At 38.7% G+C, this 27,996-nt stretch overlaps 1 protein-coding gene across 1 annotated transcript; it reads left to right on the top strand.

The window, feature by feature from the left end:
* Positions 1-25,696, top strand: LOC115186447 (zinc finger protein 420-like). Its single transcript, XM_029746073.1, has 4 exons — positions 1-9; positions 1,560-2,258; positions 23,953-24,902; positions 25,666-25,696. The coding sequence occupies exons 1-4, from the start codon at positions 1-3 to the stop codon at positions 25,694-25,696; spliced, it is 1,689 nt and encodes a 562-aa protein (XP_029601933.1).
* Positions 25,697-27,996: the final 2,300 nt, after the last annotated feature.

A 27,996-nucleotide genomic window follows, 5' to 3' on the forward strand; every position in this document is an offset into this window, starting at 1 on the left:
ATGGAGCATGTCTGTTTACTATTTGGAGAAAACCATCATGAAAGAATTTCCAGGCAGTTTCCACATCAGGGATAAACTCAATCTTGCTCCAGTCAAAATAAAACAAATCATGAAAGAAAGCCTGCTCAATGAAACACTTCAGATTTCTCTTACGAATAAAACGCGGGTTAGACTTAGAAATCTTAGTATTTCTAATAGCAACAACAGCACAATGGTCACTTAAATCATTACAAAAAACACCAACCGCAGAATATTTATGTGGAACATTTGTCAATATCAAATCAATCAGGGTAGATTTATCTGGGCATTTTAGATTAGGGCGAGTGGGTGAGTTAATCAACTGGGTAAGATTCATAGAATTACAAAACATTTTTAAATGATCAGACACCGGCATTAACCAACACCAGTTGAGATCACCAATCAAAATCATTTCACTGTAAAGAAGTTTAGACATGAGGTGCGTCAAAGAAGAAAATGCATCACCGAGAGCAGTGATGTTCTCAACTTGTTCTCAACTGGCCTACCTGGTTAAATAAAGGTGAAATAAAAAAATAAAAAATAGAATCTTAACTTTATTGACAACACCCAAATGGATACTTTCATTAACGCGGTTCTTCAATAATTACACATAATACATAATACTGTAGCAAACATTATATTAAACAGGACATTCAAACGAGCCTTACAATTATAATCCAAAGTAGTGTGAAATGAACTCATCATCAACCTGGAAATGGATGTTACTCCCCTGAGTTTTCCCCCATTCACATTCAGAATACATTGTGAAAAACTAAAATCTTTGCTCACCATTTTTGCTCCAGGCAGATATAGTACATTCATAACTATCGGTTTCCTCATTAGCAGGGAGGAGTTTCTGCAATCAAATTGCCCTCGTGCCGCAATTTTAGCAAACACAGAAAGGGGCCTATATTGGAGACCAAAAGTCGCCTGGCACACTGCTTAGAGTTTCAACAACATGAATAACTTATTTCTAGCCTACAATCATCGATGTTACTACTAATGTGAAAACAAGACAAAATATGACTCTTGCTCATTTTAAGGCAAATATCAAATAATTTTAACATTCATTACAGACGTCAATTGTTGTCCAACATCATGGCTCTGCTGTTGGCATCACCTTTTACAGTGGATTACCGCTGTTTGGGGCCTTAAATCATCTGTCTGACTTTGTTGTTCACACAGGAGAGATACGGGACTATCGTGGATCCTCTGGGGAGCCTCAACAACCTCATGATGCTGAAGAGGCAGAGAAGAGTCTCTCCACATTAGAACACCTCAATAAACACCTGCAGACATCCACAGGGAAGAGAACTCACTGCTGCTCTGACTGTGGGAAGAGATTCACCTCATCAGGCATTAAAATTCATCAGAGAACACACACAGGAGAGAAACCTTATTGCTGTGGTGAATGTGGGAAGAGTTTTGGTCGATCTGGCCATCTGACTCAACACAAGAGAATACACACAGGACAGAAATCTTATAGCTGTGGTCAATGTGAGAAGAGTTTTTGTCGATCTTGCCATCTGACTCAACACAAGAGAATACACACAGGACAGAAATCTTATAGCTGTGGTCAATGTGGGAAGAGTTTTGGTCGATCTGGCCAGCTGGTATCACACCAGAGAACACACACAGGAGAGAAACCTTATAGCTGTGGTCAATGTGGGACGAGTTTTGCTACATCTAGCGCTCTGACACTACACCAGAGAATACACACAGGAGAGAAACCTTATAGCTGTGGTCAATGTGGGAAGAGTTTTGGTCGATCTGACAATCTTTTATCACACCAGAGAACACACACAGGAGAGAAACCTTTTAGCTGTGGTCAATGTGGAACAGGTTTTGCTACATCTAAAGCTCTGACTCTACACCAGAGAACACACACAGGAGAGAAACCTTATAGCTGTGGTCAATGTGGGAAGAGGTTTACTGCATCTAGCTCTCTGACTTCACACCAGAGAATACACACAGGAGAGAAACCTTATATCTGTGGTCAATGTGGGAAGAGTTTTGGTCGAAATGGAGCGCTGATAGTGCACCAGAGAATACACACAGGAGAAAAATCTTATAGCTGTGGTCAATGTGGGAAGAATTTTGCTGCATCTAGAACTCTGACACTACACCAGAGAACACACACAGGGGAGAAACCTTATAGCTGTGATCAATGTGGGAAGAGTTTTACTACATCTTGGTATCTGACTATACACCAGAGAATACACACAGGAGAGAAACCTTATATCTGTGGTCAATGTGGGAAGAGTTTTACTACATCTGGCTCTCTGACTTCACACCAGAGAATACACACAGGAGAGAAACCTTATATCTGTGGTCAATGTGGGAAGAGTTTTACCACATCTGGCTCTCTGACTTCACACCAGAGAACACACACAGGAGAGAAATCTTATAGCTGTGACCAGAGATAATCTGATAAAAGACTTCTGATCAAATATCAGAAAATAAGTGAAGGAGTTGTTTCATGATATCAATGAAATAATGTCACAATGTAGAATGTTTTAACATTGTAGTTGGAGTATTTTAATGATGTCACAATGTAGAACCCTAAACGTTTGTTCCCTGTTCTATTGATTTCAACATGATATGGATATTAGCCTCAGGGGGAAAATCCAGGCTCTGATTTGGAAGAGTTACTATTTATGAGATTTAACAAAAAGTGACTAACCAAAAAAGAGTTGTGTTTCACTTACCACGTTGGTGACGCACTTGAATCAAAATGTATCTTGCTGTTTTCTACAAATTGACCTCTAACCAGGGATGTACACATTATTCCCAGATTCCGTGTGGTTTTTGAGTTGTTAGTTTTAACAGGACGTGCAACCTCATCTCCCTTCTGTCACACAATTGATTTCAACACGTTATCGATGAGTTAAGACAAATAAGTGTTGTGTTCCTTTGTTTAGCGACCCCTACATTTAAATGTATCACTCCAAGATGTAGCTGACTGTCTTCTGCAGGTTGTCCTCTAATCAGTGAGGTAAAAGATATCTCCCATTTCCATGTGTTTATTTTAGTTGTTAGTTTCAACATCACGTACAACCTGATTTCCCCCTAATCGATATCAGTGATTTATTGCTCCTTGTGCAGTTTATAAGGTGCTTGTTTAAAAAAAATGCAAGGAATATGTTTATTGTGGCAGATGTTTGTGTAAATAGCACATTTTATGTTTTCGATTTATCCCAAACTGTTTCTGCATATTGGTTAATGATTTGGACACGTTAAAACTGTGTTTTGACATTGGGCTATCCCACCTAGCAAAATGTAATTGAGAAGACTGAAAATAAGACTATGCAACCAAATTTTTCATATTTACATTTCATGTAACATTTAGTAATCATAATTATTTATGCAACCAACTGACAATTTTTGGTATAATTATATTGACATTGTTGCCCTGCTTTTAGAATATTAGGGTTAATTATCACATGTGCCAACCCAAATGTACTAGAGCATGACATTGGGGACTGGGCCCCGATCCAACAACATGCCTATCTAGTGAACCCTGAAAAGAGAGAGAAGCTCCGCAGTGAGGTGGAAAGTTACTACGGATTTTGCAAGAGTTTCCTCTTGAAATCAGACATGTCTGTGGTAAGGACAACTAGGTTGTTGATTGTCTCAAGAGTGGGCATTCAAAAAGATTTGTGTTTTGCGTTTAGCCAGTGCGTTGCCATGGATTACAATTTATTTTGACTGCACGTTTTTCTGTATTGGAGATGAGTTTTGTTTGGACTCGTTCCAAAGGGACGAGAGTTCTAGAATCTAGTGGGATTTAGGAAGACGAGAGTTCTAGAAGCTAGTGGGATTTAGGAACACGAGTGTTCTAGAAGCTAGTGAGTTTTAGGAAGACGAGAGTTCTAGAAGCTAGTGGGATTTAGGAAGACGAGAGTTCTAGAAGCTAGTGAGTTTTAGGATTCTATAGAAAGAAAAAGGAGAAACAAATAATACTATTGTATGTTATTATTTAGAAATACGTGTTTTTTTCTTGTTTTTAATTGTTGACAGCCAGTAGACACCATGTTTATATTGGTGAAGGTGAATCATTGTAGTTGATTTTAATATGAAATGGAAGTTGTTTTCTGTTGGTGGTGAGCAAACTTGTCCAACAAAAATATGGGATATATTTGTTGTCTTAAGGGGGAAAGGTGTTACAGGCTTTGGTTTTTCCATTTATGTTTTGAGGTTTGGATTTTAGCCCATTAGCACGTCTAGCCCGTTAGCACGTCTAGCCCGTTAGCACGTCTAGCCCGTTAGCACGTAGGACGCACTGATTGCTGTCACCTCGTTAGTCAGTATGTGTTACACCTGTGCTGGCTTGTCCATCTCGTTAGTGGGAAGGTGTTTCACCTGAGCTGGTCCAGGTTCTATTTAAGAGTGTCTGGCCCAGTGCTCCAGTTGTCTTGATACATGTGGAGAGTCAACACCTTAAGTTGCTCCACCTTTTTGGTTTGCTTCCTGTCTTTAAGTTTGGTGTGGGTTTTTCTTTTGTTTGTCTCTTCTTGGGCAGATTTAGTGGGTCTCATGGTGGGTGTCTTTTAGGTCCCAGTTGTTGTTACTAGTCAACTTTCAGTGGACACCCCCATAGTGTCTTTCAGAGCCCCTCCTAAAAACATGCTTATATTTTGAGTTGGATGTTGCATCCTATTAATATTTTAATCAATGGATTTTCCTTAGAATGCTAATTCGTCTTTCAGTTGTTAATCTTATGTTTGTTGTGGTAAATATTTCTGTTTATTTTCATTGTTTTATTTTTTTTCCTGTGAAGCATCCATGTCTGAAATGTGCTGTATAAATAAAGCTTGATTTGAACATATTGCAAAAGAAATTAACCCAATGACTGACAATAAACAGACTCTTGTAAAACCAATACGTGTCTTGGTCCATCTTATTATGAAAAAAGTATAAATTCAGTATATCTCCCACTATGTCAAAATAGTGCTGGTATGTACGTTTAGTATCACTTTTCAACCAACCCAGTGCATTTGTTGAAGATAAATGTTTAATTCAACAATACGTCAAAGGATTCAACTACTGCAAACTGAAACAAACAAATGGATCAACCAGATCAATCCCACTTTTCCAGCCTGCTGAAGGCGTGGTGGAGTGGTAAACACCACCCCCGGCTCTACCAGGGGCTGGAGGTGGTCTCCCACAGCTCTGCTTATGTCATGTTCTGTGGCCTTGCTGTTCCATTTATTGACTGTCCCTGCAACACAGAAACACATTTAGTCATATTATATAAAACACTCAAAGTAATGGATATGGAGCATCTATGGCCTCAGTTACACCTGGCACCTAAATGTGACTTCTGTCATCTGATCACTCCAAACTGCATTAGGTTCAGATCGACCAGGATGGGCCTTTGACGCAGTCAGGCCACTGAATAAAAATTACCAACGTAAAGAGATGGGGTGAATGAGTGGGGAAAAGTACATTTTACACATGACCTTCATAATTAATCAAATGTTATTTGTCACATACATGTGTTTAGCAGTTGTTATTGCGGGTGTAGTGAAATGCTTGTGTTCCTAGCTCCAACAGTGCAGTAATATCTAACTAAATGCTTGTGTTCCTAGCTCCAACAGTGCAGTAATATCTAACTAAATGCTTGATTTCCTTGCTCCAACAGTGCAGTAATATCTAACAATTTCACAGCAAATACCTTATACACACAAATCTAAGTAATGGAATAAGAATATATAAATATATGGACGAGCAATGTCAGAGCTGCATAGACTGATACAGTAGAATAGAATACAGTATATATATATGAGATGAGTAATACATAGACTGATACAGTAGAATAGAATACAGTATATACATATGAGATGAGTAATACATAGACAGATACAGTAGAATAGTATAGAATACAGTATATACATATGAGATGAGTAATACATAGACTGATACAGTAGAATAGAATAGAATACAGTATATACATATGAGATGAGTAATACATAGACTGATACAGTAGAATAGAATACAGTATATACATATGAGATGAGTAATACATAGACAGATACAGTAGAATAGTATAGAATACAGTATATACATATGAGATGAGTAATACATAGACAGATACAGTAGAATAGTATAGAATACAGTATATACATATGAGATGAGTAATACATAGACAGATACAGTAGAATAGAATACAGTATATACATATGAGATGAGTAATACATAGACAGATGCAGTAGTATAGAATACAGTATATACATATGAGATGAGTAATGCATAGACAGATACAGTAGAATAGAATACAGTATATACATATGAGATGAGTAATACATAGACAGATACAGTAGAATAGTGTAGAATACAGTATATACATATGAGATGAGTAATACATAGACTAAGATACAGTAGAATAGGATAGAATACAGTATATACATATGAGATGAGTAATACATAGACTAATATACAGTAGAATAGTGTAGAATACAGTATATACATATGAGATGAGTAATACATAGACAGATACAGTAGAATAGAATACAGTATATACATATGAGATGAGTAATACATAGACTAAGATACAGTAGAATAGAATACGGTATATACATATGAGATGAGTAATACATAGACAGATACAGTAGAATAGTATATAATACAGTATATACATATGAGATGAGTAATACATAGACAGATACAGTAGAATAGAATACAGTATATACATATGAGATAAGTAATACATAGACAGATACAGTAGAATAGGATAGAATACAGTATATACATATGAGATGAGTAATACATAGACTAATATACAGTAGAATAGTGTAGAATACAGTATATACATATGAGATGAGTAATACATAGACAGATACAGTAGAATAGAATACAGTATATACATATGAGATGAGTAATGCATAGACTAAGATACAGTAGAATAGAATACAGTATATACATATGAGATGAGTAATACATAGACAGATACAGTAGAATAGTATATAATACAGTATATACATATGAGATGAGTAATACATAGACAGATACAGTAGACTAGGATAGAATACAGTATATACATATGAGATGAGTAATACATAGACTAAGATACAGTAGAATAGTATAGAATACAGTATATACATATGAGATGAGTAATACATAGACTAAGATACAGTAGAATAGGATAGAATACAGTATATACATATGAGATGAGTATTACATCGACTAAGATACAGTAGAATAGTGTAGAATACAGTATATACATATGAGATGAGTAATACATAGACTAAGATACAGTAGAATAGTGTAGAATACAGTATATACATATGAGATGAGTAATACATAGACAGATACAGTAGGATAGAATACAGTATATACATATGAGATTAGTAATACATAGACAGATACAGTAGAATAGTGTAGAATACAGAATATACATATGAGATGAGTAATACATAGACTAAGATACAGTAGAATACAGTATATACATATGAGATGACTAATACATAGACAGATACAGTAGAATAGAATAGAATACAGTATATACATATGAGATGAGTAATACATAGACTAAGATACAGTAGAATAGGATAGAATACAGTATATACATATGAGATGAGTAATACATAGACAGATACAGTAGAATAGTATATAATACAGTATATACATATGAGATGAGTAATACATAGACTGATACAGTAGAATAGAATACAGTATATACATATGAGATGAGTAATACATAGACAGATACAGTAGAATAGAATACAGTATATACATATGAGATGAGTAATACATAGACAGATACAGTAGAATAGTGTAGAATACAGTATATACATATGAGATGAGTAATATATAGACAGATACAGTAGAATAGGATAGAATACAGTATATACACATGAGATGAGTAATACATAGACAGATACAGTAGAATAGAATACAGTATATACATATGAGATGAGTAATACATAGACAGATACAGTAGAATAGAATACAGTATATACATATGAGATGAGTAATACATAGACAGATACAGTAGAATAGAATACAGTATATACATATGAGATGAGTAATACATAGACAGATACAGTAGAATAGAATACAGTATATACATATGAGATGAGTAATACATAGACAGATACAGTAGAATAGGATAGAATACAGTATATACATATGAGATGAGTAATACATAGACAGATACAGTAGAATAGTGTAGAATACAGTATATACATATGAGATGAGTAATACATAGACAGATACAGTAGAATAGTATAGAATACAGTATATACATATGAGATGAGTAATACATAGACAGATACAGTAGAATAGTGTAGAATACAGTATATACATATGAGATGAGTAATACATAGACAGATACAGTAGAATAGAATACAGTATATACATATGAGATGAGTAATACATAGACAGATACAGTAGAATAGTATAGAATACAGTATATACATATGAGATGAGTAATACATAGACAGATACAGTAGAATAGTATAGAATACAGAATATACATATGAGATGAGTAATACATAGACTAAGATACAGTAGAATAGTATAGAATACAGTATATACATATGAGTTGAGTAATACATAGACAGATACAGTAGAATAGAATAGAATACAGTATATACATATGAGATGAGTAATACATAGACAGATACAGCAGAATAGAATACAGTATATACATATGAGATGAGTAATACATAGACAGATACAGTAGAATAGTATAGAATACAGTATATACATATGAGATGAGTAATACATAGACAGATACAGTAGAATAGGATAGAATACAGTATATACATATGAGATGAGTAATACATAGACAGATACAGTAGAATAGTATAGAATACAGTATATACATATGAGATGAGTAATACATAGACAGATACAGTAGAATAGTATAGAATACAGTATATACATATGAGATGAGTAATACATAGACAGATACAGTAGAATAGTATAGAATACAGTATATACATATGAGATGAGTAATACATAGACAGATACAGTAGAATAGAATAGAATACAGTATATACATATGAGATGAGTAATACATAGACAGATACAGCAGAATAGAATACATTATATACATATGAGATGAGTAATACATAGACAGATACAGTAGAATAGTGTAGAATACAGTATATACATATGAGATGAGTAATACATAGACTAAGATACAGTAGAATAGGATAGAATACAGTATATACATATGAGATGAGTAATACATAGACTAATATACAGTAGAATAGTGTAGAATACAGTATATACATATGAGATGAGTAATACATAGACAGATACAGTAGAATAGTGTAGAATACAGTATATACATATGAGATGAGTAATACATAGACTAAGATACAGTAGAATACAGTATATACATATGAGATGAGTATTACATCGACTAAGATACAGTAGAATAGGATAGAATACAGTATATACATATGAGATGAGTAATACATAGACAGATACAGTAGAATAGTATATAATACAGTATATACATATGAGATGAGTAATACATAGACAGATACAGTAGAATAGAATACAGTATATACATATGAGATGAGTAATACATAGACAGATACAGTAGAATAGTGTAGAATACAGTATATACATATGAGATGAGTAATACATAGACAGATACAGTAGAATAGTGTAGAATACAGTATATACATATGAGATGAGTAATACATAGACTAAGATACAGTAGAATACAGTATATACATATGAGATGAGTATTACATCGACTAAGATACAGTAGAATAGGATAGAATACAGTATATACATATGAGATGAGTAATACATAGACAGATACAGTAGAATAGTATATAATACAGTATATACATATGAGATGAGTAATACATAGACAGATACAGTAGAATAGAATACAGTATATACATATGAGATGAGTAATACATAGACAGATACAGTAGTATAGTATAGAATACAGTATATACATATGAGATGAGTAATACATAGACAGATACAGTAGAATAGTATAGAATACAGTATATACATATGAGATGAGTAATACAGATACAGTAGAATAGGATAGAATACAGTATATACATATGAGATGAGTAATACATAGACAGATACAGTAGAATAGTATAGAATACAGTATATACATATGAGATGAGTAATGCATAGACAGATACAGTAGAAGAGGATAGAATACAGTATATACATATGAGATGAGTAATACATAGACAGATACAGTAGAATAGTGTAGAATACAGTATATACATATGAGATGAGTAATACATAGACAGATACAGTAGAATAGAATACAGTATATACATATAAGATGAGTAATACATAGACAGATACAGTAGAATAGGATAGAATACAGTATATACATATGAGATGAGTAATACATAGACAGATACAGTAGTATAGTATAGAATACAGTATATACATATGAGATGAGTAATACATAGACAGATACAGTAGTATAGTATAGAATACAGTATATACATATGAGATGAGTAATACATAGACAGATACAGTAGAATAGTATAGAATACAGTATATACATATGAGATGAGTAATACAGATACAGTAGAATAGGATAGAATACAGTATATACATATGAGATGAGTAATACATAGACAGATACAGTAGAATAGTATAGAATACAGTATATACATATGAGATGAGTAATGCATAGACAGATACAGTAGAATAGGATAGAATACAGTATATACATATGAGATGAGTAATACATAGACAGATACAGTAGAATAGTGTAGAATACAGTATATACATATGAGATGAGTAATACATAGACAGATACAGTAGAATAGAATACAGTATATACATATAAGATGAGTAATACATAGACAGATACAGTAGAATAGAATACAGTATATACATATGAGATGAGTAATACATAGACAGATACAGTAGAATAGTGTAGAATACAGTATATACATATGAGATGAGTAATACATAGACAGATACAGTAGAATAGGATAGAATACAGTATATTCATATGAGATGAGTAATACAGATACAGTAGAATAGGATAGAATACAGTATATACATATGAGATGAGTAATACATAGACAGATACAGTAGAATAGTGTAGAATACAGTATATACATATGAGATGAGTAATACATAGACAGATACAGTAGAATAGAATACAGTATATACATATGAGATGAGTAATACATAGACAGATACAGTAGAATAGAATACAGTATATACATATGAGATGAGTAATACATAGACAGATACAGTAGAATAGGATAGAATACAGTATATACACATGAGATGAGTAATACATAGACAGATACAGTAGAATAGTGTAGAATACAGTATATACATATGAGATGACTAATACATAGACAGATACAGTAGAATAGAATAGAATACAGTATATACATATGAGATGAGTAATACATAGACTAAGATACAGTAGAATAGGATAGAATACAGTATATACATATGAGATGAGTAATACATAGACAGATACAGTAGAATAGTATAGAATACAGTATATACATATGAGATGAGTAATACATAGACTAAGATACAGTAGAATAGAATACAGTATATACATATGAGATGAGTAATACATAGACAGATACAGTAGAATAGTGTAGAATACAGTATATACATATGAGATGAGTAATACATAGACAGATACAGTAGAATAGTATAGAATACAGTATATACATATGAGATGAGTAATACATAGACAGATACAGTAGAATAGGATAGAATACAGTATATACATATGAGATGAGTAATACATAGACTAAGATACAGTAGAATAGTATAGAATACAGGATATACATATGAGATGAGTAATGCATAGACAGATACAGTAGAATAGAATACAGTATATACATATGAGATGAGTAATACATAGACAGATACAGTAGAATAGTATAGAATACAGTATATACATATGAGATGAGTAATACATAGACAGATACAGTAGAATAGAATACAGTATATACATATGAGATGAGTAATACATAGACAGATACAGTAGAATAGAATAGAATACAGTATATACATATGAGATGAGTAATACATAGACAGATACAGTAGAATAGTATAGAATACAGTATATACATATGAGATGAGTAATACATAGACTAAGATACAGTAGAATAGGATAGAATACAGTATATACATATGAGATGAGTAATACATAGACAGATACAGTAGAATAGTGTAGAATACAGTATATACATATGAGATGAGTAATACATAGACAGATACAGTAGAATAGAATACAGTATATACATATGAGATGAGTAATACATAGACAGATACAGTAGAATAGAATACAGTATATACATATGAGATGAGTAATACATAGACAGATACAGTAGAATAGAATACAGTATATACATATGAGATGAGTAATACATAGACAGATACAGTAGAATAGGATAGAATACAGTATATACACATGAGATGAGTAATACATAGACAGATACAGTAGAATAGAATAGAATACAGTATATACATATGAGATGAGTAATACATAGACTAAGATACAGTAGAATAGTGTAGAATACAGTATATACATATGAGATGAGTAATACATAGACAGATACAGTAGAATAGAATAGAATACAGTATATACATATGAGATGAGTAATACATAGACTGATACAGTATATACATATGAGATGAGTAATACATAGACAGATACAGTAGAATAGGATAGAATACAGTATATACATATGAGATGAGTAATACATAGACAGATACAGTAGAATAGAATACAGTATATACATATGAGATGAGTAATACATAGACAGATACAGTAGAATAGTATAGAATACAGTATATACATATGAGATGAGTAATACATAGACAGATACAGTAGAATAGAATACAGTATATACATATGAGATGAGTAATGCATAGACAGCAGCCTCTCTGTGTTAGTGATGCTATTTAACAGTCTGATGGCCTTGAGATTGAAAAACAGCTTCTGTCTCTCAGTCCCAGCTTTGATGCACCTGTACTGACCTCGCCTTCTGGATGATAGCAGGCTGAACAGGCAGTGGCTCAGGTAATAACAAAGAACAAATGTGTGTGTCTGAGGGGGAAATTAACTTTCATACAGCCAAAAGGGTGAGAAATTACACCAATATCAGTCGACCATTTGTACTAATGTAAATAAAAATAGATGATGGAACATATTCCCTTTAGCTGACGTGATGAACCACTAAGGGGACATAAATATTTACAATCTAAACCATGTGTGACCTCTCACCTCTCTGGCTGTAGAAGTGTTCTTCCTAACCAGTCCCTCAACAGCTCTCTGACTGAGCTCCACCCTCACTGGGTCTTCAGAGGAGAGGAAGGCTGAGGAGGGATGGAAGGATGAATGGATCAGTCACTCAATAAAGTGTAGAGCTGCTGTCTATGCTGTCTGACAAAATCACTATTTTAGTAGTTCATTAAAGTAAATTAGGCTTTATGACTGCTGAATACCAACTATCAATCACTTAGATCATGTATTTTCAGGTAGAGATACATCCTTGGGACGTCCCTAGCCCATTGAAGTTAACATTTAAAATGGTTAAGGTAGGGGTTAAGGTTAGGGTTTAGGGTAGGGATGTCCCAAGGATCCCAGATAGCATTGACCATTGTGCATTCTTCTGTCTCTTTTACATAGCAGGTGATGGGCTCTGACTTCTGACTTCTGAACTTGAAAATATGAAATATCCTCATTCATGTCACTGTTTGAGAGAAGGGGATGTAGAACGTTTACATTCTGTCAGAATGTGTTATTGTTAGACGTCAGGGATCCTATGAAAGGAGAAGGGCCACAGTCTGGAACAAGTCAACAGGACAGCCGTGAGGTGGGGAGGAGAAGGGCCACAGTCTGGTACAAGTCAACAGGACAGCTGTGAGGAGGGGAGGAGAAGGGCCACAGTCTGGAACAAGTCAACAGGACAGCCGTGAGGTGGGGAGGAGAAGGGCCAGAGTCTGGAACAAGTCAACAGGACAGCCGTGAGGTGGGGAGGAGAACGGCCACAGTCTGGAACAAGTCAACAGGACAGCCGTGAGGTGGGGAGGAGAAGGGCCACAGTCTGGAACAAGTCAACAGGACAGCCGTGAGGTGGGGAGGAGAAGGGCCACAGTCTGGTACAAGTCAACAGGACAGCCGTGAGGTGGGGAGGAGAAGGGCCACAGTCTGGAACAAGTCAACAGGACAGCCGTGAGGTGGGGAGGAGAAGGGCCACAGTCTGGAACAAGTCAACAGAACAGCCGTGAGGTGGGGAGGAGAAGGGCCACAGTCTGGAACAAGTCAACAGGACAGCCGTGAGGTGGGGAGGAGAAGGGCCACAGTCTGGAACAAGTCAACAGAACAGCCGTGAGGTGGGGAGGAGAAGGGCCACAGTCTGGAACAAGTCAACAGGACAGCCGTGAGGTGGGGAGGAGAAGGGCCACAGTCTGGAACAAGTCAACAGGACAGCCGTGAGGTGGGGAGGAGAAGAGCCACAGTCTGGAATAAGTCAACAGGACAGCCGTGAGGTGGGGAGGAGAAGGGCCACAGTCTGGAACAAGTCAACAGGACAGCCGTGAGGTGGGGAGGAGAAGGGCCACAGCCTGGAACAAGTCAACAGGACAGCCGTGAGGTGGGGAGGAGTGAGGAATTTAGGCCGAGGTCAGGTCAGATGAAGTGAGGAAGAACTGATATCACTAAAGTTCTGCCTAGCAACAGAGGTGTAAGGAGGAGACTCAGCATAAAGGGTTAATACCAGTAAGGAGGAGACTCAGCATAAAGGGTTAAATACCAGTAAGGAGGAGACTCAGCATAAAGGGTTAATACCAGTAAGGAGGAGACTCAGCATAAAGGGTTAAATACCAGTAAGGAGGAGACTCAACATAAAGGGTTAATACCAGTAAGGAGGAGACTCAGCATAAAGGGTTAATACCAGTAAGGAGGAGACTCAGCATAAAGGGTTAATACCAGTAAGGAGGAGACTCAGCATAAAGGGTTAAATACCAGTAAGGAGGAGACTCAGCATAAAGGGTTAATACCAGCAAGGAGGAGACTCAGCATAAAGGGTTAATACCAGTAAGGAGGAGACTCAGCATAAAGGGTTAATACCAGTAAGGAGGAGACTCAGCATAAAGGGTTAATACCAGTAAGGAGGAGACTCAGCATAAAGGGTTAATACCAGTAAGGAGGAGACTCAGCATAAAGGGTTAATACCAGTAAGGAGGAGACTCAGCATAAAGGGTTAATACCAGTAAGGAGGAGACTCAGCATAAAGGGTTAATACCAGTAAGGAGGGAGACTCAGCATAAAGGGTTTAATACCAGTAAGGAGGAGACTCAGCATAAAGGGTTAAATACCAGTAAGGAGGAGACTCAGCATAAAGGGTTAATACCAGTAAGGAGGAGACTCAGCATAAAGGGTTAATACCAGTAAGGAGGAGACTCAGCATAAAGGGTTAATACCAGTAAGGAGGAGACTCAGCATAAAGGGTTAATACCAGGAGGAGACTCAGCATAAAGGGTTAATACCAGTAAGGAGGAGACTCAGCATAAAGGGTTAATACCAGTAAGGAGGAGACTCAGCATAAAGGGTTAATACCAGTAAGGAGGAGACTCAGCATAAAGGGTTAAATACCAGTAAGGAGGAGACTCAGCATAAAGGGTTAAATACCAGTAAGGAGGAGACTCAGCATAAAGGGTTAAATACCAGTAAGGAGGAGACTCAGCATAAAGGTTAATACCAGTAAGGAGGAGACTCAGCATAAAGGGTTAATACCAGTAAGGAGGAGACTCAGCATAAAGGGTTAATACCAGTAAGGAGGAGACTCAGCATAAAGGGTTAATACCAGTAAGGAGGAGACTCAGCATAAAGGGTTAAATACCAGTAGGAGGAGACTCAGCATAAAGGGTTAAATACCAGTAAGGAGGAGACTCAGCATAAAAGGGTTATACCAGTAAGGAGGAGACTCAGCATAAAGGGTTAATACCAGTAAGGAGGAGACTCAGCATAAAGGGTTAATACCAGTAAGGAGGAGACTCAGCATAAAGGGTTAATACCAGTAAGGAGGAGACTCAGCATAAAGGGTTAATACCAGTAAGGAGGAGACTCAGCATAAAGGGTTAATACCAGTAAGGAGGAGACTCAGCATAAAGGGTTATACCAGTAAGGAGGAGACTCAGCATAAAGGGTTAATACCAGTAAGGAGGAGACTCAGCATAAAGGGTTAAATACCAGTAAGGAGGAGACTCAGCATAAAGGGTTAAATACCAGTAGGAGGAGACTCAGCATAAAGGGTTAATACCAGTAAGGAGGAGACTCAGCATAAAGGGTTAATACCAGTAAGGAGGAGACTCAGCATAAAGGGTTAATACCAGTAAGGAGGAGACTCAGCATAAAGGGTTAATACCAGTAAGGAGGAGACTCAGCATAAAGGGTTAATACCAGTAAGGAGGAGACTCAGCATAAAGGGTTAATACCAGTAAGGAGGAGACTCAGCATAAAGGGTTAATACCAGTAAGGAGGAGACTCAGCATAAAGGGTTAATACCAGTAAGGAGGAGACTCAGCATAAAGGGTTAATACCAGTAAGGAGGAGACTCAGCATAAAGGGTTAATACCAGTAAGGAGGAGACTCAGCATAAAGGGTTAATACCAGTAAGGAGGAGACTCAGCATAAAGGGTTAATACCAGTAAGGAGGAGACTCAGCATAAAGGGTTAATACCAGTAAGGAGGAGACTCAGCATAAAGGGTTAATACCAGTAAGGAGGAGACTCAGCATAAAGGGTTAAATACCAGTAGGAGGAGACTCAGCATAAAGGGTTAATACCAGTAAGGAGGAGACTCAGCATAAAGGGTTAAATACCAGTAAGGAGGAGACTCAGCATAAAGGTTAAATACCAGTAAGGAGAGACTCAGCATAAAGGGTTAATACCAGTAAGGAGGAGACTCAGCATAAAGGGTTAATACCAGTAAGGAGGAGACTCAGCATAAAGGGTTAATACCAGTAAGGAGGAGACTCAGCATAAAGGGTTAAATACCAGTAAGGAGGAGACTCAGCATAAAGGGTTAAATACCAGTAAGGAGGAGACTCAGCATAAAGGTTAATACCAGTAAGGAGGAGACTCAGCATAAAGGTTAATACCAGTAAGGAGGAGACTCAGCATAAAGGGTTAATACCAGTAAGGAGGGGACTCAGCATAAAGGGTTAATACCAGTAAGGAGGAGACTCAGCATAAAGGGTTAAATACCAGTAAGGAGGAGACTCAGCATAAAGGGTTAATACCAGTAAGGAGGAGACTCAGCATAAAGGGTTAATACCAGTAAGGAGGAGACTCAGCATAAAGGGTTAATACCAGTAAGGAGGAGACTCAGCATAAAGGGTTAAATACCAGTAAGGAGGAGACTCAGCATAAAGGGTTAATACCAGTAAGGAGGAGACTCAGCATAAAGGGTTAATACCAGCAAGGAGAAGACTCAGCATAAAGGGTTAAATACCAGTAAGGAGGAGACTCAGCATAAAGGAGGAGACTCAGCATAAAGGGTTAATACCAGTAAGGAGGAGACTCAGCATAAAGGGTTAATACCAGTAAGGAGGAGACTCAGCATAAAGGGTTAATTCCAGTAAGGAGGAGACTCAGCATAAAGGGTTAATACCAGTAAGGAGGAGACTCAGCATAAAGGGTTAAATACCAGTAAGGAGGAGACTCAGCATAAAGGGTTATATACCAGTAAGGAGGAGACTCAGCATAAAGGGTTAATACCAGTAAGGAGGAGACTCAGCATAAAGGGTTAAATACCAGTAAGGAGGAGACTCAGCATAAAGGGTTAATACCAGTAAGGAGGAGACTCAGCATAAAGGGTTAAATACCAGCAAGGAGGAGACTCAGCATAAAGGGTTAAACACCAGTAAGGAGGAGACTCAGCATAAAGGGTTAATACCAGTAAGGAGGAGACTCAGCATAGAGGAGGAGACTCAGCATGAAGGGTTAAATACCAGTAAGGAGGAGACTCAGCATAAAGGGTTAATACCAGTAAGGAGGAGACTCAGCATAAAGGGTTAATACCAGTAAGGAGGAGACTCAGCATAAAGGGTTAATACCAGTAAGGAGGAGACTCAGCATAAAGGGTTAATACCAGTAAGGAGGAGACATCGGCATAAAGGGTTAAATACCAGCAGCTTGTGTGAATATGTCTTGGTCTCATGCAGCTGTGACTCAGTGGGGGAATAAACTTGGTTTGAGCTTTACTTATAGTCTTTTACTTATAGTTTTTACTCTTTATTTAGAACTTAACACAGGTGTAAAAGAAACACAAACAAGACAAGTAGGAGCGCAGTGGATTATGGTCATTGTAGTTAATTACAGCATTTTATGCACTAAACTTTTAAGAATATTGGCCTGTTGGAAACTACAACTCCCTACTACATCACACAGTTCAGTCTGGGTCTGATTTATCTCTAGAGAAACTACAACTCCCTACTACATCACACAGTTCAGGCTGGGTCTGATTTATCTCTAGAGAAACTACAACTCCCTACTACATCACACAGTTCAGGCTGGGTCTGATTTATCTCTAGAGAAACTACAACTCCCTACTACATTACACAGTTCAGTCTGGGTCTGATTTATCTCCAGAAACTACAACTCCCTACTACATCACACAGTTCAGGCTGGGTCTGATTTATCTCTAGAGAAACTACAACTCCCTACTACATTACACAGTTCAGTCTGGGTCTGATTTATCTCTAGACTTGCTCTAGACACTCGCTTGCTTGCCCCAATTCAGGGAACCGTTGATCTACTTCAGAGGAACTGTGTCTAGAGTGATTTCCTGTTGTTTTGATTCCTCACTGGAAAACTAGAATAACTAAATCAAATCAAAGTTTATTTGTCACGTGCGACAAATACAACAGGTGTAGATTTTACAGTGAAATGCTTACTACAGGCTCTAACCAATAGTGCGAAAAAAGGTATGTGTGTGTGTCTGTGTGTGTGTGTGTGTGTCTGTGTGTGTGTGTGTGTGTGTGTGTGTGTGTGTGTGTGTGTGTGTGTGTAAGTAAAGAAATAAAACAACAGTAAAAATACATTTGAAAAGAAGAGTAGAGAGGCTATAACAGGCACCGGTTAGTCAGGCTGATTGAGGTAGTATGTACATGTAGGTATGGTTAAAGTGACTATGCATATATGATGAACAGAGAGTAGCAGTAGCGAGGCTATATACAGACACCGGTTAGTCAGGCTTATTGAGGTAGTATGTACATGTAGGTATGGTTAAAGTGACTATGTATATATGATGAACAGAGAGTAGCAGTAGCAAGGCTATATACTGACACCGGTTAGTCAGGCTGATTGAGGTAGTATGTACATGTAGGTATGGTTAAAGTGACTATGTATATATGATGAACAGAGAGTAGCAGTAGCAAGGCTATATACAGACACCGGTTAGTCAGGCTGATTGAGGTAGTATGTACATGTAGGTATGGTTAAAGTGACTATGTATATGATGAACAGAGAGTAGCAGTAGCAAGGCTATATACAGACACCGGTTAGTCAGGCTGATTGAGGTAGTATGTACATGTAGGTATGGTTAAAGTGACTATGTATATATGATGAACAGAGAGTAGCAGTAGCAAGGCTATATACAGACACCGGTTAGTCAGGCTGATTGAGGTAGTATGTACATGTAGGTATGGTTAAAGTGACTATGTATATATGATGAACAGAGAGTAGCAGTAGCAAGGCTATATACAGACACCGGTTAGTCAGGCTGATTGAGGTAGTATGTACATGTAGGTATGGTTAAAGTGACTATGTATATATGATGAACAGAGTAGCAGTAGCAAGGCTATATACTGACACCGGTTAGTCAGGCTGATTGAGGTAGTATGTACATGTAGGTATGGTTAAAGTGACTATGTATATATGATGAACAGAGAGTAGCAGTAGCAAGGCTATATACAGACACCGGTTAGTCAGGCTGATTGAGGTAGTATGTACATGTAGGTATGGTTAAAGTGACTATGTATATATGATGAACAGAGTAGCAGTAGCAAGGCTATATACAGACACCGGTTAGTCAGGCTTATTGCGGTAGTATGTAAATGTAGGTATGGTTAAAGTGACTATGCATATATGATGAACAGAGAGTAGCAGTAGCGTAAAAAGAGGGGTTGGCAGGTGGTGGGACACAGTGCAGATAGCCGGGTTAGCCAATGCGTGGGAGCACTGGTTGGTCGGGCCAATTGAGGTAGTATGTACATGAATGTATAGTTAAAGTGACTATGCATATAAGATAAACAGAGAGTAGCAGCAGCATAAAAGAGGGGTTGGGGGGGGGCACACAATGCAAATAGTCCGGGTAACCATTTGGTTACCTGTTCAGGAGTCTTATGGCTTGGGGGTAAAAACTGTTGAGAAGCCTTTTTGTTCTAGACTTGGCACTCCGGTACCGCTTGCCATGCGGTAGTAGAGAGAACAGTCTATGACTGGGGTGGCTGGGGTCTGTGACAATTTTTAGGGTCTTCCTCTGACACCGCCTGGTGTAGAGGTGCTGGATGGTAGGCAGCTTTGCCCCAGTGATGTACTGGGCCGTACGCACAACCCTCTGAAGTGCCTTGCGGTCGGAGGCCGAGCAATTGCCGTACCAGGCAGTGATGCAACCGGTCAGGATACTCTCGATGTTGCAGCTGTAGAACCTTTTGAGGATCTCAGGACCCATGCCAAATCTTTTTAGCTTCCCGAGGGGGAATAGGCTTTGTCGTGCCCTCTTCACGACTGTCTTCGTGTGTTTGGACCATTCTAGTTTGTTGTTGATGTGGACACCAAGGAATTTGAAGCTCTCAACCTGCTCCACTACAGCCCCGTTGATGAGAATGGGGACGTGCTCAGTGCTCCTTTTCCTGTAGTCCACAATCATCTCCTTAGTCTTGGTTACGTTGAGGGATAGGTTGTTATTCTGGCACCACCCGGCCAGGTCTCTGACCTCCTCCCTATAGGCTGTCTCGTCGTTGTAGGTGATCAGGCCTACCACTGTTGTGTCGTCAGCAAACTTAATGATGGTGTTGGAGTCATGCCTGGCCATGCAGTCGTGGGAGAACAGGGAGTACAGGAGAGGACTGAGCACGCACCCCTGGGGAGCTCCAGTGTTGAGGATCAGCGTGGCAGATGTGTTGCTACCTACCCTCACCACCTGGGGGCGGCCCATCAGGAAGTCCAGGATCCAGTTGCAGAGGGAGGTGTTTAGTCCCAGGTTCCTTAGCTTAGTGATGAGCTTTGAGGGTACTATGATGTTGAACGCTGAGCTGTAGTCAATGAATAGCATTCTCACATAAGTGTTCCTTTTGTCCAGGTGGGAAAGGGCAGTGTGGAGTGCAATAGAGATCGCATCATCTGTGGATCTGTTTGGGCGGTATGCAAATTGGAGTGGGTCTAGGGTTTCTGGGATAATGGTGTTGATGTGAGCCATTACCAGCCTTTCAAAGCACTTCATGGCTACAGACGTGAGTGCTACGGGTCTGTAGTCATTTAGGCAGGTTGCCTTTGTGTTCTTGGGCACAGGGACTATGGTGGTCTGCTTGAAGCATGTTGGTATTACAGACTCAATCAGGGACATGTTGAAAATGTCAGTAAAGACACCTGCCAGTTGGTCAGCACATGCCTGGAGCACACTTCCTGGTAATCCATCTGGCCCCGCAGCCTTGTGTATGTTGACCTGTTTAAAGGTCTTACTCACGTCGGCTACGGAGAGCGTGATCACACAGTCGTCCGGAACAGCTGATGCTCTCATGCATGCCTCATTGTTGCTTGCCTCGAAGCAAGCATAGAAGTGATTTAGCTCGTCTTGTAGGCTCGTGTCACTGGGCAGCTCGCGGCTGTGCTTCCCTTTGTAGTCTGTAATAGTTTGCAAGCCCTGCCACATCCGACGAGCGTCGGAGCCGGTGTAGTACGATTCGATCTTAGTCCTGTATTGACGCTTTGCCTGTTTGATGGTTCGTCGCAGGGCATAGCGGGATTTCTTGTAAGCTTCCGGGTTAGAGTCCCGCACCTTGAAAGCAGCAGCTCTATCCTTTAGCTCAGTGCGAATGTTGCCTGTAATCCATGGCTTCTGGTTGGGGTATGTACGTACAGTCACTGTGGGGACGACGTCCTCAATGCAATTATTGATAAAGCCAGTGACTGATGTGGTGTATTCCTCAATGTCATCGGAAGAATCTCAGAACATGTTCCAGTCTGTGATAGCAAAACAGTCCTGTAGTTTAGCATCTGCTTCATCTGACCATTTTTTTATAGACTGAGTCACTGGTGCTTCCTGCTTTAATTTTTGCTTGTAAGCAGGAATCAGGATGATAAAGTTGTGGTCGGATTTACCAAATGGAGGGCGAGGGAGAGCTTTGTCTCTGTGTGTGGAGTACAGGTGATCTAGAATTGTTTTCCCTCTAGTTGCACATTTAACATGTTGATAGAGATTTGGTAGAACTGATTTAAGTTTCCCTGCATTAAAATCTCCGGCCACTAGGAGCGCCGCCTCTGGGTGAGTGGTTTCCTGTTTGCTTATTTCCTTATACAGCTGACTGAGTGCGGTCTTCGTGCCAGCATCTGTCTGTGGTGGTAAATAAACAGCCACGAAAAGTATAGCTGAGAACTCTCTAGGCAAGTAGTGTGGCCTGCAATTTATCACAATATACTCTACTTCAGGCGAGCAAAATCTAGAGACTTCCTTAGATTTCATGCACCAGCTGTTGTTTACAAATATGCACAGACCGCCCCCCTCTCGTCTTACCGGAGTGTGCTGTTCTATCCTGCCGGTGCAGCGTGTATCACGCTAGCTGAATATCCATGTCGTCATTCAGCCACGATTCCGTGAAACATAGGATATTACAGTTGTTGATGTCCCGTTGGTAGGATATTCGTGAACGTACCTTGTCTAGTTTATTGTCCAATGATTGCACGTTGGCGAGTAATATTGACGGTAATGGCAGCTTTCCTACTCGCCTTCTGCGGGTCCGGACGAGGCATTCGGCTCTTCGTCCTCTGCGTCGCTTCCTTTTGCGAATAGTTAGGATGTCGGCCCTGTGGGGTGTTTGGAGAATATCGTCTGAGTCCTGCTTGTTGTTGTTGTTGAAAAAATCTTTGTCTAATCCGAGGTGAGTGATCACTGTCCTGATATCCAGAAGCTCTTTTCTGCAGTAAGATACGGTTGCAGAAACATTTTGTACAAAATAATTTACCAATATCGCGAAAGAAAACATAATAGCACAATTGGTTAGGAGACCGTAAAACGGCAGCCATCTCCTCCGGAGCCATTTCTGAGTTAAAAGCGTTACCAAGCGGTTGATTTGCGATGATGACACAAACATTACATTGAGCAGGACATTCAAACAAGCCTTACAATTATAATCCAAAGTAGTGTGAAATGCACTCATACGCAACCTGGAAATGGAGGTTACTCCCCTGAGTTTTCCCCCATTCACATTCAGAATACATTGTGAAAAACTATTGGTTTCCTTATTAGCAGGGAGGTGTTTCTGCAATCAAATTGTGTGCGCATTGCCCTCGTGCTGCAATTTTATTAAACACAGAAAGGGGCCTGTATTGGAGACCAAAAGTCGTCTGGCACACTGCTTAGGATTTCAGCAACTTTAACTTTCTTCTAGCCTACAATCATCGATGTTACTACTAAAATATGACTATTCTTGCTAATTTTAAGACAATTGTCAAATAATCATTACATTCATTACAGATGTCAATTGCATGGCTACATCATGGCTACGCTGTTGGCATCACTTTTACAGTGGATTACCGCTGTTGCGGGCCTTTAACCATCTGTCTGACTTTGTTGTTCACACAGGAGAGAGACGTGACTATCGTGGGTCCTCTAAGGAGCCTCAACAACCTCATGATGCTGACAAGGCAGAGAAGAGTCTCTCCACATTAGAACACCTCAAGAAAAATCCTCAGAGATCCACAGGGAAGAGAACTCACCGCTGCTCTGACTGTGGGAAGAGTTTTGTTTCTTCAGGACATTTAAAGTCACACCAGAGAATACACACGGGAGAGAAACCTTATAGCTGTGCTCAATGTGGGAAGAGTTTTACTACATCTGGCCAGCTGACTTTACACCAGAGAACACACTCAGGAGAGAAATCTTATAGCTGTGGTCAATGCAGGAAGACTTTTGTTCAATCTGGCCAGCTGACATTACACCAGAGAACACACACAGGAGAGAAACCTTATAGCTGTGATCAATGTGGGAAGAGTTTTGCTGCATCTAGCAATCTGACTCAACACCAGAGAATACACACAGGAGAGAAACCATATAGCTGTGATCAATGTGGGAAGAGTTTTTCTGCATCTAGCAGTCTGACTAAACACCAGAGAATACACACAGGAGAGAAACCATATAGCTGTGATCAATGTGGGAAGAGTTTTGCTGCATCTAGCAATCTGACTCTACACCAGAGAATACACACAGGAGAGAAATCTTATAGCTGTTATCAATGTGGGAAGAGTTTTGGTCAATCTTGCCAGTTGACTTCACACCAGAGAACACACACAGGAGAGAAATCTTATAGCTGTGGTCAATGCGGGAAGACTTTTGTTCAATCTGGCCAGCTGACGTTACACCAGAGAACACACACAGGAGAGAAATCTTATAGCTGTGATCAATGTGGGAAGAGTTTTGCTGCATCTAGCAATCTGACTCAACACCAAAGAATACACACAGGAGAGAAACCCTATAGCTGTGATCAATGTGGGAAGAGTTTTGGTCAATCTGGGCAGCTGACTGTACACCAGAAAACACACACCGGAGAGAAACCTTATAGCTGTGCTCAATGTGGGAAGAGATGCACCCAGTCAGCAGACCTTAAAAAACATGAGAGAATACATACAGGAGAGAAACCTTATAGCTGTGCTCAATGTGGAAAGAGTTTTGCTGCATCTAGCGCTCTGACTCAACACCAGAGAACACACACAGGAGAATAGTATTTTAGCTGTGATCATTGTGGGAAGAGTTTTGGTCAATCTGGGAAGCTGACTGTACACAGGAGAGTACACACAGGAGACTGTACATAGGAGAGTACACACAGGAGACTGTACACAGGAGAGAAACCGTATAGCTGTGGTCAATGTGGGAAGAGTTTTGTTTCATCTAGCGGTCTGACAGTACACAAGAGAACACACACAGGAGAGAAATCTTATAGCTGTGACCAGAGATTCTCCGGTAAAAGACATCTGATCAAACATCAGAAAATACATGAATGAGTTGTTTCATGATTTCAATGAATTAATGTCACAATGTAGAATGTTTTAACATTGTAGAAGGAGTATTTTAATGATGTCACAATGTAGAACCCTAAACGTGTGTCCCCTGTTCTATTGATTTCAACATGATATGGATATTATCCTCAGGGGGAAAATCCAGACTCTGAAATGGAAGAGTTACTATTTATGTGATTTAACAAAAAAGTGACTAACAAAAAAAGAGTTGTTACACTTACCACGTTGGTGACCCACTGGAATCAAAATGCAACAATTCAAAATGTATCTGGCTGTTTTCTACAAATTGTCCTCTAACCAGTGATGTACACATTATTCCCAGATTCCGTGTGGTTTTTGAGCTGTTAGTTTTAACAGGATGTACTCCCTCTCTCGCGCGATATAAGTGATGACAAATAAGTGTTGTGTTTCTCTTAGTGTTGGGGACACAAACTCAAAATGTAGCTGACTGTCTTCTGCAGGTTGTCCTCTAACCAGTGAGGTAAAAGATGTCTCCCATTTCCATGTGTTTATTTTTAGTTGTGAAAGTTTCAACAGCACGTACAGCCTGATTTCCCCCCTAATCGATATCAGTGATTTAATTTCAATGTACTTACAGCCTATACACATGGTCGCAGTATAATAAATTGGTCTATAATTAATTTTATTAACAATCCTACATCACTCCAGCATTTCTTGACAACATTCAAGTGCTAATTGTCTTTATTCCACTACTGAAGAAGCATGACTCAAATCACCTCATATTTCAAACATCCAGCCTGACAAAAGATACGTTTTATTATTTCATGCCTCACCCTTAAGTTAATTATTGCCAATAAATATTAACAAAGGGGTGTTCATTTGCTTTTCATATTTACAATTCATGTAACGTTTAGTAATCATAATTATTTATGCAATCAACTGACCATTTTTGGGTACAATTATATTGACATTGCTGCCCTGCTTTTAGAATATCAGGGTTCATTCTCAGATGTGCCAACCCAAATGTACTAGAGCATGACATTGGGGACTGGGCCCCGATCCAACAACATGCCTATCTAGTGAACCCTGAAAAGAGAGAGAAGCTCTGCAGTGAGGTGGAACGTTACTACGGATATTGCAGGAGTTTGCTCTTGAAATCAGACATGACTAATACAATTTCATTTTAGTTTCGTTTGGGCTCGTTCCAAGGGGACGAGAGATCTAGAAGCTAGTGAGTTTTAGGAAGATGAGAGTTCTAGAAGCTAGTGGGTTTTAGGAAGACTAGAGTTCTAGAAGCTAGTGACTTTTAGGAAGACGAGAGTTCTAGAAGCTAGTGAGTTTTAGGAAGACGAGAGTTCTAGAAGCTTGTGAGTTTTAGGATTCTATATAAAGAAAAAGGAGAAAAAAATAATCCTATTGTATATTATTATTTAAATACGTGTTTTTTTCATGTTTTTAATTGTTGACATCCAGTAGACACCATGTTTATATTGGTGAAGGTGAAGCATTGTAGTTGATTATAATGTGAAATGGAAGTTGTTTTCTGTTGGTGGTGAGCAAACTTGTCCTAAAGAAATGTAGGATATATTTGTTGTCTTAAAGGGGAAGGTGTTACAGGCTTTGGTTTTTCCATTTATGTTTTGAGGTTGGACTTTAGCACGTCTAGCTCGTTAGCACGTCTAGCTCGTTAGCTCGTTAGCACGTCTAGCTCGTTAGCACGTCTAGCTCGTCAGCACGTCTAGCTCGTTAGCCCGTCTAGCCCGTCTAGCCCGTCTAGCTCGTTAGCACGTCTAGCTTGTTAGCACGTCTAGCTCGTTAGCACATCTAGCTCGTTAGCACGTAGGACGCACTGATTGGTGTCACCTCGTTAGTCAGTATGTGTTACACCTGTGCTGGCTTGTCCATCTCGTTAGTGGGAAGGTGTTTCACCTGAGCTGGTCCAGGTTCTATTTAAGAGTGTCTGGCCCAGTGCTCCAGTTGTCTTGATACATGTGGAGAGTCAACACCTTTAGTTGCTCCACCTTTTTGGTTTGCTTCCTGTCTTTAAGTTTGGTGTGGGTTTTTCTTTTGTTTTCCTCTTCTTGGGCAGATTTAGTGGGTCTCATGGTGGGTGTCTTTTAGGTCCCAGTTGTTGTTACTAGTCAACTTTCAGTGGACACCCTCATAGTGTCTTTCAGAGCCCCTCCTATAAAACAAGCTTGTAGTTTGGGTTGGACATTGCATCCAATTAATATTTTAATCAACGGAATTTCCTTAGGGTGCCAATTAGTCTTTAAGATGTTAATTTACTTTTTTATCCTCTTATGTTTGTTGTGTACTAAATATTAGTTTTTCTCCCCTGTGAAACCATTGTGTTGCATCCATGTCTGAAATGTGCTGTATAAATAAAGCTTGATTTGATTTGAACATATTGCAAAACAAATTAACCCAATGACCGACAATCAACATACTCTTGCAAAACCAATTAACAAATATGTGCAAAAGCAACACATATTGGTCCATCTTAGTATGAAAAAGTATAAATTCAGTATATCTTCCAATGTCAAAATAGTGCAAATGGTATGCATGTTTAGTATCACTTTTCAACCAACCCAGTTCATTTGTTGAAAATGAAAAATGTTGAACTCAACAATACATCAGAGGATATTATGTTGAAAATGATTCAACTACTGAAAACTGAAACAAACAAATGGATCATTCCCACCTTTCCAGCCTGCTGAAGGCGTGGTGGAGTGGTAAACACCACCCCCGGCTCTACCAGGGGCTTGAGGTGGTCTCCCACAGCTC

The sequence above is a fragment of the Salmo trutta genome, unplaced genomic scaffold, assembly GCF_901001165.1.
Source record: "Salmo trutta unplaced genomic scaffold, fSalTru1.1, whole genome shotgun sequence".
Taxonomy (NCBI): Eukaryota; Metazoa; Chordata; class Actinopteri; order Salmoniformes; family Salmonidae; genus Salmo; species Salmo trutta.